We start from the raw sequence: 16,636 nt of genomic DNA on the forward strand, positions 1-16,636 counted from the left end.
CCGACTACCATTTGATTTGATTTGATTTGATATTCAACCTTTTCTGTAGATTCTGGAAGGCGTTTCGGAAATCAATCTCGACGTTCATGGCAGACCCCTGAGCGTGATGGACTTCTTGGGAGTGGTTCATTTCCAAGACCATCTGGATGTGCTACTGGGATCTCTGTTGCTAAGGTGCGACCAAATGAGCGAAATCAACTAAGCAGAAGCAATGAACCATGTCATCCTCCACGTCCTTACAAGGTTAACTGAACAACGTAGATCATAATGAAGTTCTGTTAGCTCAGTATCGTTTTTATTTGAAAAAAAATATAGTACTCAGTCCACGTGCGGCAATATGAAATGCATGAAATCACTGAAAAAATTCATTATTCAACTATATTCAGGCAGTACCTCATTCAGAAAGGATACCGACGCCTTCAATGATGAGACTTTTGGCTCAATCGAGTCTACTAATGAAGATCGAGCAGAGCAGGAGAGAAGGAGAAGAGGTATCCACTCATTCTCATTGAAGGTGTTTTTGGTTCCAGTCTACTCTCTGAAGGAATCAGTCTACTTGGCGGGCAGCCCACAGAGAAGACACAACACACACTCCTGACGACTAAGGGGGAACATGTTAATATACATGTTAGATTAGATGGGCCTAAGCAAACTATCATAGAAGATCAATTATTCCACATTTCCAGTCCCTTACAGACTCATGGAACACTGGATGGTCCCGATTTTAGATTGGAGGATAAAACTGTTGGTGGTTCTAGCAGAAATCATCCAGAATCAATATTAGAAAAGATTTTTGGTAGCACACTATCTTTGATGGCCACCCCAATTCAGTTGAGGTAGTTTAAGTTTAAATACATTCATTTTCAACTTGTGCTGCTCCCAGCCCTTGCTCTATGTGAGTGTGCTTCTTCCTTGCCAATGTGGCAGTTACTTAATCAGTCTTCCCACAGTTACACTCGTCTCATTTAGACTTGAAATTATCTTCTTATAGACTTGAATTGAAATTATCTTCTTATAACTTGTTAATTTAGTTCATTTTAACTGATAAAGATGGCTGTCAGTAGTCCAATCATATGTGTAGTATTTACCAGATTTGTCAATTTCACTGCTCAATGTGGGCCTGGAATCTTGCACCAGATTATTATTATTATTTTTTTAAATATAATGACTAGATTTTTTTAATTCAGGATGAGTTCTGAAATCCAAAATGACTCTTTCTAAGAGACACTTTGTTAATATGGTATCCTGTCTATCTGTAGTAATCACATCAACATATTTAGGGGCCATGGGTATTACTGACTATGTTCAAGTATCCAAATCACATATGCCTCCTGCTGTTCTTCTTGTGCTTCCATTTAGTCTAGCCTTTCCACATCATTTTCCTTCTGATGAATTATGAATTGTATTGATCGCTGCCATCTCATCAGTTTTGTTCCTATATAGCTTCACAATAATAAACCTGATGATACATGGAGCCCAAAGTGCGCCCACTCGTCAAAGTTTGCTCAATGGTTTTCTGAGGAAGGTAACAATATGTGCTTACATTGAATGGTAGCAAAAGTTCTCATTTTGTTTTTTTTTAAATTATTTATTTTATTTTGGCTCTAAATTTCAAGCACATTTTACAGAAGCAAAGCTTGCTGCTGATGTCCCATCTGCAGGGCAAAACAATTTGCTGTCATTAATAGTCGGCAGTGACAAAGACAAGTATAACTTTATGCTTTAGGTCTTAGGAGCAACTAACATGATTTCTCCTTTTTAGTACAAAAAAAATCTAATATGGTGAGGCTTGACATTTCAGCCGCAGCTAATGGGATATCTGATCAAGCTTGTAGTAACAACAAAGAGGATGCTGTTCCAGCTGTTCTTACATGTGAAGACCTTGAACAGTCTATCTTGTCAGAGTATGGTGCAGAGCCTACCAACATGCAGCCACATGAGAAAAGCTGGACTGCCACTGAAGGACTTATTGCACAATCAAGTGGATATGCTGATAATCATGCATCTCTGCACCTGCTCTCAATGTTGCAAAAGAGTTCAGACCAGACTAATACGGTGGTAACCCCCGTTAATATCAATTTGGCCGATAACCAAGTACTTTCTCAGGAACATGATAGGACCACAGTGGTGAATAAACCGAAAGAGGAAGAAAATGGTAATTTGGGGAAGACACTCGCTCTGGAAGCTCTCTTTGGAACTGCTTTCATGAAAGAGCTAGAGTCGGTTGGAGCCCCCTGTTTCTGCGCAAAGAGGTTCAACTGGCGCTGCTCAAGTTGATACCCCAGAGCCTCATGCGTTTCCTTTTCCAGTTCTTCATCAACAGTTGAAAATTCAGGACTTGAGAGACCAAATCATGACTATAATGTCTCTTCAAACCATAGACAGATTGCGAAATCGGGTGGGGTGGAATCTCTTCACCGAAGCGGCAAACTGAATCATTCAATAAACTTGGTGGATTTGAAAGGTATGCTGGTTATCAATTGGCTGAAGAAGAAAACTTGATTTCTGCAGGTTGCTCCCAACATTGCCAGGCGGTAATTTAATTAACAGTGTAAAAAGCTCTTCAAGTATGCGTATCAACATAGCAGAGAAACTGGCAGTTTTTGGTGGTATTACTAAAGATAAGCATAGCATGGGAGGTTCAGAAGGCATGCCCTTTCCACATGACTTGTTTGAACAGAGGGGACCTGATATTTCCTATTCTAATCTCCCGTTGCAACATTTTCAGCCTCCACAAGCTGCCCAAGGAAGGTCAATGCATAACCACTTGGAATCACATCTCACCTCAAGTTCATGAGTCCAGAGCGCCCTTTCGGTCACAATTCTCCAGTCAATCACCAACTCTCTCTCTCTCTCTCTCTCTCTCCCCCTCCCTCCCTCCCTCCCTCCTTATTATGTGACAGTGTGTGCGCTAATGCTGTTAAAATTAGGCCACATTTTAAAGGTTAGAGGGCATCTCAGATTTTGGTCAGTGTCAGTATTTACAAATTTATCTCCCAGTTTTACCAAACCAGCCAAAGTATCACCATCTTTCTCCTCACCTATTCCTTGAGTGGCTTTTCACACTCGCTAGTAAATCGATTCGAATTCGAACCATAGTACATTTTATATATTCCCATTATGCTCACTGATATTTTTGTTTTTTAGTAGGAACAAAGTTAAATATTTGCTACTAAAAATAATAATCACAGAATAATCAATCATTACGAAAATTACTTTAGTCAAGTCGATGATTTCAAGCATCAGTAAAAGCTCATAATTTAGATGTGGCTGTGTATTGAACTAGTGTAAAATAGTTAATACAAAGTGTTAAAAGTCCATAGATCTGATTAAAAATCCCATAGTTTTTCATCGTCATTTATTAACATAATAGTACTGTATTAAAGAGTTGTTAATGCATGAAATCCAAAGTTTTGGATTCTTAAAATTTCTATCCGTCCGTGAAAAGAAAAGCAAGTTTAGATAACATGGCAGCAGAGAAATTTAGTGGAATTTTTGGATTTTGGAGCAGAAAGACATCCAATTCTTCTTTGATGATCGCAAAACTGCCCGCCTCACTTTATATACTTACACACATTGCACTCTGATCCATTCCCAGAAGATTAGATGCGATAAAAGTACATCTGTGAAGTTTAGAGTAACCACACATACACAAGAACTAGGGAATGTACATTGCTATTTACTTCCATCCATAAGAAGTAGCTTAGTCGCTCACACTACCGCCTCATTGCCTTCCAAAAACCTACCAAGAGGTTTCACTGCTCGTCTGGTCATTTTCGACATCAACATTGTACATTGACAGCAACTTCCTCTGCAACAAAGAACAACTAAGGAACTTCAGACTTTCTGCATTTGTCACACCAACTTCTTGAGCGATCTTTCAGCTCAAATCTCGCTAAACAACATTGGTGAATTAGCTAAACAAATTACCCCAGCTTTCAGAGATTTTAAGAATAGTTACACTTCTGATCAAGAAAAGTTGATAGCTAAACAACTGTGACAAGACTATAAATCATAGCAATGAAATAATGGCACAAAAACTTAAGCTCCTAGACTATCGATGGGGAAGAAGAAGAAACCAGATTAACTACACCTGAAATAACACTAGCCTCCAAAAATGAATTCTGAAAAATGTGGCACACGTGGACATTATTTGCTCAAATACTACATCCTAAGCCACAAAACCAATGGCTAACCCCTACATAATTGGATCACAATATTTCATGACAGAAAAATTAGCAAAATATAACCACAACACATACACCTATAGGAAGCCTTGTTTGGATCTATTTGAATGACAATGCACCTTACAAGATAGGATGCTGGGATAAGAGCAAGAATTCTATGAGGGATGGAGGAGCAAATTTACATTTACAGAATACTGACTATAAGACAGTAAATAGAAATTGACGCACAAGTGATAATGTTTTCTCGAGAACGTCAGTGTTTCCATGAGCCAATTCAATCCTTCAGATGATGCTAGGAATTTATCAACGTTTTGGTAAGAAGCAATGCGTACACACATAATCAATAGAGTACAAGACTAGGTGCATGATCAGGAACTTACATGATTCTCAAATTCAGGGCTGATCAAGTTGGCTGAGAGATTGTTCATCAACATCAGCACCTGAAGTAGACACATAAAAATCTTCAACAAATTCCAAAGTAAGTAGAGAAAAAATACGCGAATGATATATGATATAATTATATTCTGGAGCCAAGGATTAAGGATAGAGAACCCATCTTACATGGATTGGGAATCTAGAAAAAGGTGAACTAAGCTATAGAAGACAATTACAGTGTTTGGAATATCTGGCTATTATATACTCTGAGATAAAGTTTGACTAACCGTCTCGATATTTATGGGATCCATCTTTTTTAGCTCTGTCAAGTGATCTCTGGCACTAGAGTCAAATAGACGGCCAATAAAGCGATAAACCTGAGCAAAATCTGGTAGAGCTGCTGCGGAAATGGAAGAAGTAAAATTGAGAAACACATAAACAAGAGATAAAATACAATATAATGCAAATAAAAAATCATTAAAACACTTCTCTAAATCCAGACTAACTCTTCGAGCAAGAATCCGACAAGAACGTTATCGATATAACTAGCTGTATGAGAGTAGATATATTGGGAGTAACAAATGCATAGTTACATAACCAATCAATTAAGTCTCAAGACCAGAAATTGGCAAAGATGAGCTTTGTACACTCATAACAGGGTAACTGAATGGTCGACTTTAGGCTTAAGTTTACCAATGGAAACTGAGTTGCTAGTGATCAGGTTCAACACAATAACCAATCAAAAGATAGAAGCAATAGAAGCATACCTCTGTTTCCTACCACTTTCTCATTTACGTGGCTATTCGTCTCACTAGACGCCCATCTGCCAGGAGTAACGTCATTACTGCTACTACTCCAGTTCATGGCACCACCAGGCAGCGCAAAATCATCTGGAATAACAAACTAAAGATCTCACCACTGTCTTAAAAAATATAGAAGATCGTATGTTCAATCATAAACACATACCACTTGATATAGGAGATGAACAGCCCGTTGGTACTGGGGGAGTGCAATGATACAAAGACTTGCTGTTAATCATATTTGTGGGCACTGACACTGATTGCAGCCCCACAGCATATTTGGGGTCGAGAAGAGGACCTGAAGACAACGGTTCTGAGGGTTGGGAGGCAACTGCACGGGTTGAAATACAAGTAAAACAACCAATGAGAGAATACTTCACAGAGGAAGAACGACAAAGGGATACTCATAGAACAACCATTAAGTGCTAACCTTTTTTGGGGGCTTTATGTGGATAAGGGTGAGCTGCTTTCCTCTTTGGCCGTGGGGGAGGAACATGTTCGCTCGCACCATTCTTTTGAACTTTCAAAAAATGTTTCTGAGCATGGCTGCGAATCTGCAAAATGTAACGGTTTAGCATCTGCAACACCACAAAGCGCAATGTGCAACACCCATTTTCTAAAAAACCCAAGGATCATATAGCAGTCTTATCATCTAAACGGACAAACCCTATACAGCTAAATTGTTCTATTCATAAACATGGAACAAAATATTTCTCTTGATCGTGGGACTATTCATGAAGTCAAATATTTTAAGATGGAAGTACAATAACAATGTTGGAGGATGATCTACTGCTTGTAATCAGATCAGAAATTAACAGGATAACAAGACATATATAATCATTTAATGCATAACACATGAAAAAAAAGGTGAGAATCAACTTGAAACTACCTGGATTACTGTCTTTGAGCCAACAAAAGCCCCAATTTTCTTCCAGTCACGATCAAATCTGGCAGTAGAAAGTAAATCAGAAGAAATGCAACTTTTTGTGTGATACGAAATGAAAATTGAAATCTTCAAACTGAATATAGACGAGCAAAACAAGCATGAATAGACTTACAAATGAAGAGCTTCTAGAAACTTCTCGTGCTCCATCTCAGTCCAGTTCTCTCTCGACTTGGTGATCGTGTAAGGCTTTCGGACCTTCTTTCCGGGCTCATCCACGGCGGCGGCGGCGCTCCAGTACGACGTCGTGTTATTGTCTGCTGCCTTGGCCGGATCCCCGCCCAAATGGAAATTGTAGAAATGGGTAAAACCCTGACCCGTTTGGGGATTCGGGTGCACAGAAACCATATGTGATCGACTGTAGAGGCTCAACAACTATAAATATCGAGGAGTTCGAATTCAATCGGGAATAAAAAATAAACACACACAAAGATTTGAAATTTTGTTTGCCGGTTCACTTCAAATTCGTCAAATTTATGGATATCTTCGTCTTTATTTTTCTGGTTGATGTCAGTTATTCCACAAGAGAGAGTGGTGGAGGTGAGTATCAGAGAGGAGTGATATGGACCGTACACGTGGCGAATAATTGTGATGGGTAGTTAACCTTGACTATGGATCAGAAGGTTCCAGGAGTTTCTATTTCCCGGGTGAATATAAATTCTAAATTAGGATTTCTCCAAAAAAATAGAAGATGAGATAAAGCGATCAAGTGTCACTAAGCCTTCTCTGATGCGGTCTTATTTGAGGAGAAACTAAGTTATCACTTTAAATTTAAAATATAGTTTTCTTAATTAGTAGTACTAGTATAATATTAGGCACTTTAGATGCAATAAATGGATTAGTATCATAGTAGTACTACAAATTAAAAAGGTTTAATACTTTCAACCACAGACATTAAGAGTGGAGTCCTACCACTGGACCACATACGCTTGAATGCAAGAATGGGTTATTAACCTTTTTGTTTTGGGTATAAATATAATTGTAGCCTTTGTTCTAAAAGATGGATCATGTTGAAAATAAGAGCACAACTGGGAGAAAATCAAAAGATCTATCAAAACTGCAGTCTGCATAGCCAGAAGAAGGGGATTAATTCTTATCTCAATGTGATCACCCTATACAAGAAACTCTCATGTATCCTAAGACTATCAAGTAATACAAAATCCTATTGCTCGTTTACATCTATGGTTATTGTAACAGAGCCATTTTCTCCGGTAACAAACCTGCTGCCGATGCCAACCACGGTGTCATTTTTTCTTAAACTTTGTGATTTGTCATTTTAATTAATTCATCCACATTTCCCTGCTGGAAATTGAGGTATGAGGTTGAAAAACGCAGCTCCGAAGTCCTAAACCATGACTTGAGAAAGAGAGAGGCATGTGCTATGTAAACTACTCATTTTTACCAAAAGCTCGTGGGATAGGTGCACGTCGGTCAAAAAGAATCAATTCAAATAACCTAATCAAGCCAACGTGTGATGATGGCTGCAACACGAACATCCAACACAGCCTGCATATAACAATAACAGGTCCATAGTTTAAAACCTTTTATCAACTGATAATATTTTATATAGTGAGTGAATCAGAAGTTACCAGAGTTTACTAGCCTAGCCTGCATTCTTCCAATAATCCTTCAAGCGTCCAACTCTCCCACACATCGAAGCTATGACTACCAAATACAAATACAATCAGCTTCTTAACTTTCCACAAGTCATGGGAAAGGAAGAAACTCCTTGAGAACCATAGTTCATTGCACCTTGCTTCTAGAAACAACCAGGAATTGCGCTGCAGGATCTCTTTGCCTGCATATAACCATCTTTAAGCAGTCCGCACACTCTTAATTTTACCAACTTCTATCCTCAGGAGTTAACTCCTCTTTTGAGTCAATTGATGTCTAAAACTCAGAAGACTAGCGTCATCTTCTCGGTTTCTTTTCCAGAAGTCAAATTATCTGTTTTAGACTGAGATTTATGGCCTTCTTACTCGATCTACTTGGCTTTACTTCTGATCTGTTAGATGTAGTTTGAGACAAAATATCTTTAACCTGGGTTTTGAGATGAGGTATCTTTAACCTGGTTCAGAACCTTTTTCTGGGAGCTTTCAGCATTAGATTTCATAAATGATAAGTAGGTCTCACATTTACTAACTCACTTTACTCACATTACTACATTACAAAATCAATATAAAATATTGGATTTCCAACTCATTATTCTTTACATTTCTTAAAACTCTGCATCTACCAAATGTGACTCCTATTGTGGAACGGACGGAGTAATAGTTAAAGTAAGAATTTCACTTCTTTAACTATTTATTATGATTTTCCGAAAATACATGAAAAAAAGAAATATGTCTCATGAAATGTGATAGAGGGAGTATAAAATTCTTACGGAAAAAGAAAATACTACATAGATTAATAATCATACTAGTTTTTATCCGGTTAGTCTGCTGGACTAATATAAAATCCAAACGATTAAGATTATGAATTGGGACCTTATAATTTCAGAAAATATAAACCCAATCGACTCAAATCCCATTAGTATAGTGCACTGATAATCCAATTGATGATTAGACACCCTGTAATTGTATAACATCCTAGTCCTGTGGGTCAGACTGGATTCGGTTTTAAACATTTCCTAAAATTTTAGAGTTCGATGTAAAAAATGCACAAATTTAGATTTTAGAGCAAATATTATCCAAGTCTAAGATTCCGACCAAACTACTATCACGATAAAAAGAGGCAGATTAAATTCCAAATTTATAGTCTGCAAATAACGTGAAAGCTCAAACTTATCTACAATTGGAATAAGCTCTGGAAGACCTCTCAAAGGCTGCATATTCCCTTATCTAAGGGACTAAAACATCCTCTTTGCACGCCTTTTATTAAGGTGAAACTTCAATATCAACGATGCAGACAATGTAGGACAATTTTCCCAGGATCGATAGGAGCTTCTTATTCATTGTGAGTCGCATCTTCCCCTTGGGCAGTGCTTCCATCTACGAGAAAAAAAAAATAATGATGGTGTTAATTACTGTTTGTGTGAGTGCAGTGGGAGATAAGACCATTTTGTCGGGCTTTCGTTATCCAAAAACCAAATAGTGGAGCTAACTTAAGAACTATGCATCTTAGTAAAATCTTGACATGATATGCATACCTTCACCTTCTGATGGTGCACAAGGAGATTTGCGGTAGCCTGATTGCTGGTGAGTTGGCTGAAACACAACCCAAACAAAGAAAGAAAGAAATGTGAATCAGAGAAATGAAAGATGATATGCAAAATATGACTCTTGGTATATATTTAGAATCAAACAATATCCTTAATTCTATAACACTTCCTCTTTTAACTACCTGTAGCTTAGGCCGGAGAGCCTCCAGTGGTCCTTTAGGCTTCTGTCCACCTTGCTGTGGAGATAAAAACGTTGAAGTCAGTGTTGGGCAGAAAGGATGCAAATACAAAAGTGAGTACCTTTCCCAAAGCCCAATCAGCAGAGTCAAAGTAGGCACGTTCGTGATCCTGACATTTGAAAGAATTCTTATCAAAGAGCATTCTCAAAATCTACATATGACGTGAAGAAGCTTGATAGTACCTTAGAAATCAATGGTTGCTTCTTTGGCATTAACCCACCATATTTTTTCTTTACAGATTCCTCCTGCAAGGGTAAAACAATATTTGTTTGAATATATACAATAATATACATTAACAACTAATGTGATGTAGAAAACTATCTGAACACAACTTCCTGCTGTGGTGATGGCATGGCCTTCTCACCATCCTCCATAATAACTTCTGTTTGCTCTTTGCTTTCCTCTGCGCCTGACATATTCTCCCGAACACCAGTTGACAAGAAAACCTACAAAACACTATGCCGCCAAATGTCTCATAACATTGACATAGGCATTCTACTATCCACAACAGAAAAGGAGACACAATTAAAGCATGTAACGAAACGAAATTATATCGACTCACGGATACAGAAAAGGCTTCTTCAGCTATTCCTCAAGTATGAATTGAAAGGTTGGAAAGAGGATAAGTTTTCAAATCTTATATTGACAGAATCTATTGAACAAGTCCAATTAAAACTATTTCGCCATACTAACAACTCCCCATGCATCGCAAGTTTATAACAAACACCATTAGCACACAATTCTTTTTCGCAACCTATCATTATACAACTCAATATTCCGTAACTACTACTCCCCCGTCCCAAGTTAATCGAGGCGTTTCTTTTCTGAACGAGATTTAAGAAAGTATGGTTTAATGACATAAAAGCAGAGAGAATACAGTAGACAAGTGAATGAGATGATAAAGTAGGAGAGGATAAAATAAGAGATTAAATTCACAGAAACAAAATCCAGGAAACAATGCTGAAACATTTAAAGTCGATAACTCGTAAATCAGCAATACTTGAAAAAATCGCAGAAACAAAACCCACAATAATTCAACATTTCAACTGTACTGAAACATCTAAATTGGATGACTCGTAAATCAGCTCAATAACAACAGAATCTGACCTAAAATTCTTTAAAAAACGAGTTAAACCACAAATTTGTGAAATATGGAACTTCAAACAACATATTCACGATAAATTCACTATCATTCATTTCAATACATATCCGATCACCTGTACCATGACAGATCCCAAAAATAAAACGCACAAATCCTATTAGTGCAATGCGTCGAACAAACACGCATAGTGATTACGAAGAATTACAAAAAAAAAAACCGATAAGAAATCAAAATCAATACAAAGCGAATTAATCACAAAGAGGATGAGACAAATGTACCTTGGAGGAAGAGAAATTCGAGTGTGCAACAGCTGCGGATCTGTTGTGTGTTAATTAATGTCTTATCACAGAGATGGAGAAGAGAGAGTAACCGTTTTACAGCAAATATGAAAGGGAATCAAATTACACCCCAGTCCTTGAGTTCTTCAAAAATTATATTTACCGGTCTTGATTTTTTTTATTATTTAAATGCTTCTTAGGGATTGATTTACTTAAAAATAATGATCTATAATTAAACAGCATAAACTACTCCAACAGTCAAATTTGATAAGAAATTAAGGATAATACATCCACGTCGCATTTAGACAATTCTATTTCTTTGTTTAAGATTATTCGTGGATGCAACTATAGAGTATTTAATGCGACAAATTTCAGCGTATGATAGTCTGAAAAATAAAATCTCAAACATAATTGTGATGAATGTGCAGAATTATACTATTATTTTCTTCTTTCTTAAAACAAAATAGGAGTAATAAATATAGTGTGCATATTTTGGATTTTGGATGCACAAGAAGAAAAACAGATTTTAAATAAATGACTGAATCTCTTGATTTTATGTGGAGTACGATTAAAGTAGCATGACATTTCTTTTCTATTAAATATTAAAACAGCATGAGGAAAAAACTAAACCAAACATAAATTATATGTATCGGAACACAAAGAAAGGAGAGGTATACTGTGGAGTGACGACAGCTCCGAAGCAACAAATTGATTCACTGCGACGAGACGTACAGTTTTTCGAAAATAACTTAATATTTTAAATTAGAAATTGCGAACATAACTAATAAAAACAGTAAAACTTTAATTGTAAGTAGATTAGTATTGAGAAAAAATCATACCAGAGAAAAAAGCTCATCCTCTTTCCATGTAAGTTTAACAAATGCGAAAAATGTAAGTTTAAAAAATTAATAAAATACTATGAATTTCTAAAAATGTATTAATTATATAATAAAATATGTAAATAAAATATGAGCTTGTTTACTATTAATATTAAATTTATTGGTGGACGGACCAAAATTACGAAATTTTGGCCGATAGAACTTGAGAGTATATAGCATAGTAATTCTAAATTGTTTTATAAAGAAATTAGTGGTATAGTAATTAAGTAATGGGGATTTTTTTAAAATGCTTTTTTCTTTTAAGAGAGCAATATTCGGAAGTAAATTATGTCAATAATCACATAAGAAAAATGATAGTAGTAAGTAGTAACTATTTTTTGTCAGAATATTTTACATTAATAAAAATATACATATGAAATCATATATCAATAGTATCTCATTCCTATAAATCCTATTATTTGAGCTATTGCGGCAACCCAATAATTAACGGTGATTGATTTAAAATTTGCTCGGGATTCTTTTTCCAGGTATGCACATTGTACCAATGTCCACATCCACATGCAAATACTTTCTTGATTGAAATTAGTATAATGATAATAATCAGTGTCAAATCACTAATACCTATAAAAATCACGTATTGTCATAGCATGATAAAGCTCAACAAAATTCTGAAGGCATGAGCCATGAACAAAACAATTTGTGGCCCAAAAAATGCTTGTGTGTGTGGCCCATAAATACTACTCCTACTACATTGCTCTAAAATAGGGATATATATAGGCCGGCTATAGTTTTATTTTTCATCTTAATTAGCTTATAAGTGGAGTACATGTCTAAATTCTTTGAATGTATTGTACTATGTCATGTCAAAAGTAACAGCAATACTCGATGTTAATTATGGCTAATCGAAAGGCCAAAAACCTTTGCAGCGATCAAGCCTTAAAATCCAACAATTTAGACGAAAATTCAAGTATTTTTCCAGAAAAAGTAAAATAGAATAGAATGAAAGATTTACCTAAAAAAGCTCAAGTGGGTCCCATAAGCAATAAGCTGTGAATTTGTAAATTGAAGGTGAAAAAGAACTCTTCCTTTTTCCATATTTTTGTTGTTAATATAAACTGAGGATGAAGTTCCAGTGATGTCACATTCCGTCGATGAGAAACGTGCCCGCCTTCTCGTTCTCTCTATAGTCTATACATACACATACATACATATGCGTGTAGTTGAAGACAGAGAGATAAAGTTTAGAGAGAGATAGAGGGGTAAGGTAGGCTGCTCTTATCCCTCTCTCTCTTTTGGTGTGCTGTGAATGTGATGAACCTTTTTTTCAATTTCTGTGTATATATATGACCCATTCTCTCTCCCATTCTTTCTCTCTCTAGCTCACTTTCACTCTTTCTCTTTCTTCTCTGCTTTCCTCATCATAAACTACATTTTCCAGGAAGACTCAGATTTTGAGAGATGAAGGTTTGATTCCATATTCTCCTCTTATCATGTGTATTTTTTAGATGGTAAATCAATCATCCTTTTATGTACATGCAGCTCTTTCTCCCTCACCCTCATAATCTATTCAACTTTTTTGTGCTTTATTTTTTTTTTCTAGATCTGGAAAACTGTTCTTGCTCGAAAAGATTGTTGCTTTGAGTCTGATATCATGAATTTTCTTTTAGATATTGCTGGGAATTTCGAATATTCCGTAATAATATTAAAAAAAAATCATTGTTTTGGCGTTTGTTGTGTTTTAAATTATTACTCCTATTTGCGTCTCACAATTAATCCTTATTTTAACACCTCTTTGTTGGTTTTATCTGCAGAAATTTGTGTTGAATTTGGATTTGCAAAATGACAAAGATCAGCAAAGAAGGGCTTTGAAGACGATCTCAACTCTTTCTGGTACGTCGTCGTTTCATCGTTAGATCGACAAGTCCGCCCACTCTTAATTGCATATGTATGTAAAGTGTTAGGTGGAAAATGGCAAAATATTAGCGGTATTGGTTTTCTCTGTTTTTACTTTATGTTGGCCTATTTGCATAGTTAATTAACACTTAATTTATAATGATGATAATTACGAAAAGTTCAAGATTAGGCACTTGGAGGTGCAGTTGATCTTGATCATCTGAAAATATATAGGGTTAATCATGGAAATAATATTATTCAAGTTAGGTGAACGAAGATCAACGTTTGTGATGATTTATTTATGATATTAGCACTAGAGACATAATTAAAATGGAGATTTTGATTGGGAGATTCATTAAAAATGCCATGATTGCAAATAGCAAATTGCATATAGTTAGTTCAGCGATCTTATCATATTTTTTCAGTGCAAGTAGTCAATTTCTCTAACAACTCTACAAACATCTATGTTGCTTTCCCTGCTCGAATTAAGTTTTACAGTGCAGTCACAATCAGAAGGTAGAAAATCGTTGTCGTGTAATCTTGAAGCTTTCTCTTTCATGGTTAAGATTTTTGGTGATCATGACATAAAAGTATGTAACAATTCTTGAAAATTTGCAGGAATCGATGAAATTTCCATTGACCTGAAGGGGAAGAAGCTAACCGTGATTGGAACGGTCGACCCTGTATCCGTGGTAAGCAAACTTCGCAAAAAGAGCTGGCCGGCCCAGATAATCTCGGTGGGGCCAGCCAAAGAGCCGGAGAAGAAGGAGGAGCCTAAGAAGGAGGAACCCAAGAAGGAGGAGGCGAAGAAGGAAGAGGAGCCGAAGAAGGAGGAGGCGAAGAAGGAAGAGGAGCCGAAGAAAGAAGAGGCGAAGAAGGAGGAGGCTAAGGAAGGAGAAAAGAAAGAAGAGCCTAAAAAGGAGGAGGAGAAGAAGCCGGAGCCGACTCCGGAAATGATGCATCATCAAATGATGCAGGTGATGGGCACGGGATTGCCGTATAGGCCTTACCGGCCCTACTATCCTCCTGTGCCCACATACTACCCTGTGCACCACAGCATGGAAGAGAACCCGAACGCGTGCATTATAAGCTAAGGTGATCATGCCCCGGGCCGTTTCCGTTTTCCGTTCCTTGCCATCTAGGGTTGAAGCTAAATCGTTTTGATGTTTTTGTACATATAATAAGTTGAAATATTGATTTTGGTCCTCATTTTTGTGTATGAATTTTAGTTTTTATTCTTGATGGCAAGTGGTAGAGAGAGGTTTGGTTTCCATAGTTGGGAGCTTAGCTGGAAAGGTGCAAATTAGTGTAATATAAAATTTTCTATGTTGCTAAATATTAAGCCAAAAGAGTTTGAAGTGGCATCCAAATGGTTTATATGTAAGGACAAAACTGATGAATTCGGAATTCCTACTACACATGTGAGCAATACCTCCTTGTCTCTAAGTTGTGTGGTTAATATTCGAATTTGTGTGTTATAAAATCATGTTTCATTTCTTATTTTGATATAATCGAGATGGTATATGGATGATGCAGATGTTTTTTGGGGAATAGTTCCTCATAAGTCTTGGTTTGAAAATCTGTTATGCAAGTTGTGCAATGAATGTCAAGATATCAGGCTTGAAGCAGCCGTGGTGGCGGCTAACTAGTTGTAGTATTTTGACTACCAATTCCCTATGATCATATGATAGTCTTATTCACGAACTCCGTAAAAAAATCTATCTTCAAAAATATTCCATTCGTCCATAAATAAATATATTTTGATTTGGTACGAATTTAATAAATTATTTGAATTTATGATGAAAATGGTGAAAAAATTAGTAGAATCTAGTCTAATTTTTATATATTCATAAATTGTAGAATATATAGTGTAATATATGTAATAGATTGTGAGATTCAATTACTAAAATGAAAAAAATTATTCTTGTATTTGTTGGAGGATTCTAAAATAGCAAAATATGTCAGATTTTTTTGGGACGGGAGAGTAATTCATATTCTTTGTATTGTACACCCTTTTTGGATGTCAAGAAAGGCACAATTGTTGCATACTCTTATAATGCAGAGGGAATATAGTTTTTTGGATGAACAATTGGATATATGTAGCTAACCATATGAATCAGAATGAGAAAAATATACTTTTTCATCCTTATAAAAGTAGGCTTTAAAAGGATAAAGAAAAGAGAATAATATTTTACTCGGGTGATGTCAATAAATGAAAATGCACAATTTTTTTATAGATGGCAAATTGGAATTATTATCACGAGACAATGAAGTATTTTTGGTAGATTACAAATGATTGCAAGTGGACGAAATTTGAATATGCTATCCTATGTATAGAACAACTTCAAATTTAACCATCCTTACTACATATATATTTGGTTAAGCCTACACTATAGTGTAACATTTTTGTATCTCGCCCCCAACAATTTGTTCTCAAAATACTTATGTAGATTGGGCATAAATTTTAAAATGATGTGTCAATAAATAGAATCGATTTTAACGGTGGATGGGGTGCCCATATAAGAGTACAAAAAATGGTCGGTTTAGTAGGGCATGTGTCATTTCATTTCATATAAAATAGAAAATGACACAAGATTCATTCTTTCATTCATTTCCCAACAAGCATGCTCTACATTTAGTGTTACCTCGTCAGCTCTGACACGACTCCCTTTATAAATCAAATTCAAACCAATGCGTGTTGTGTGGGTATAATGATGTTATAAATGATCACAACTATATTATATGCTTTTTCTGATATACTCTCAATTATCTCATTATAGTTATATTAATATATAAAATTTTGCAACGTTTTCTTTTAGT

The 16,636-nt window shown here is 36.1% G+C and overlaps 3 protein-coding genes across 7 annotated transcripts; 1 reads left to right on the plus strand and 2 right to left on the minus strand.

Annotated features, from left to right (window-relative positions):
• Positions 1-3,468: 3,468 nt before the first annotated feature.
• Positions 3,469-6,836, minus strand: LOC125224294 (protein REVEILLE 3-like). Of its 4 annotated transcripts, XM_048127676.1 has the most exons (9): positions 6,421-6,836; positions 6,252-6,309; positions 5,793-5,916; positions 5,529-5,693; positions 5,330-5,452; positions 4,850-4,962; positions 4,568-4,627; positions 4,416-4,479; positions 3,469-3,811 (listed from the first exon to the last, which is right to left on the minus strand). In XM_048127676.1, exons 1-8 carry the CDS (start codon positions 6,651-6,653, stop codon positions 4,462-4,464), a joined length of 894 nt encoding a protein of 297 aa, XP_047983633.1. In that variant the 5' UTR covers positions 6,654-6,836; the 3' UTR covers positions 3,469-3,811; positions 4,416-4,461. The 4 variants fall into 4 exon arrangements, with proteins under 4 accessions (XP_047983633.1, XP_047983631.1, XP_047983632.1 ...); XM_048127674.1 differs by lacking the exon at positions 4,416-4,479 and having other exon boundaries at positions 4,850-4,959; positions 6,421-6,835; XM_048127675.1 differs by lacking the exon at positions 4,416-4,479 and having other exon boundaries at positions 3,469-3,827; positions 6,421-6,835.
• A 2,119-nt stretch (positions 6,837-8,955) lies between these two features.
• On the minus strand, positions 8,956-11,229 carry LOC125224296. Its single transcript, XM_048127679.1, has 7 exons — positions 11,085-11,229; positions 10,037-10,160; positions 9,887-9,949; positions 9,766-9,813; positions 9,648-9,701; positions 9,454-9,511; positions 8,956-9,295 (listed from the first exon to the last, which is right to left on the minus strand). The coding sequence occupies exons 2-7, from the start codon at positions 10,118-10,120 to the stop codon at positions 9,252-9,254; spliced, it is 351 nt and encodes a 116-aa protein (XP_047983636.1). The 5' UTR covers positions 10,121-10,160; positions 11,085-11,229; the 3' UTR covers positions 8,956-9,251.
• Positions 11,230-13,203: 1,974 nt separating this feature from the next.
• On the plus strand, positions 13,204-15,180 carry LOC125224295 (heavy metal-associated isoprenylated plant protein 39-like). Of its 2 annotated transcripts, none has more exons than XM_048127677.1 (3): positions 13,204-13,387; positions 13,735-13,813; positions 14,435-15,180. In XM_048127677.1, exons 1-3 carry the CDS (start codon positions 13,382-13,384, stop codon positions 14,908-14,910), a joined length of 561 nt encoding a protein of 186 aa, XP_047983634.1. In that variant the 5' UTR covers positions 13,204-13,381; the 3' UTR covers positions 14,911-15,180. The 2 variants fall into 2 exon arrangements, with proteins under 2 accessions (XP_047983634.1, XP_047983635.1); XM_048127678.1 differs by lacking the exon at positions 13,204-13,387 and adding an exon at positions 13,407-13,431.
• The last annotated feature ends 1,456 nt before the right edge of the window (positions 15,181-16,636 follow it).

The sequence above is a fragment of the Salvia hispanica genome, chromosome 4 (assembly GCF_023119035.1).
Source record: "Salvia hispanica cultivar TCC Black 2014 chromosome 4, UniMelb_Shisp_WGS_1.0, whole genome shotgun sequence".
Lineage (NCBI taxonomy): Eukaryota > Viridiplantae > Streptophyta > Magnoliopsida > Lamiales > Lamiaceae > Salvia > Salvia hispanica.

Bases quoted from the DNA above. Each gene is read 5' to 3' on its own strand.
- LOC125224296 (XM_048127679.1), bottom strand. From the start codon at position 10,120: ATGTCAGGCGCAGAGGAAAGCAAAGAGCAAACAGAAGTTATTATGGAG. The intron at 9,950-10,036 runs GTTGTGTTCAGA...TTACCCTTGCAG, and splicing joins TGCCATCACCACAGCAGGAA to GAGGAATCTGTAAAGAAAAA. The intron at 9,296-9,453 runs GTATGCATATCA...TTTTTCTCGTAG, and splicing joins TGCACCATCAGAAGGTGAAG to ATGGAAGCACTGCCCAAGGG.
- LOC125224295 (XM_048127677.1), top strand. The intron at 13,814-14,434 runs GTACGTCGTCGT...GAAAATTTGCAG, and splicing joins GACGATCTCAACTCTTTCTG to GAATCGATGAAATTTCCATT.
- LOC125224294 (XM_048127673.1), bottom strand. From the start codon at position 6,653: ATGGTTTCTGTGCACCCGAATCCCCAAACGGGTCAGGGTTTTACCCAT. The intron at 6,310-6,420 runs GTAAGTCTATTC...TTCTACTGCCAG, and splicing joins TTTCTAGAAGCTCTTCATTT to ATTTGATCGTGACTGGAAGA. The intron at 5,453-5,528 runs GTATGTGTTTAT...TTGTTATTCCAG, and splicing joins TTCATCTCCTATATCAAGTG to ATGATTTTGCGCTGCCTGGT.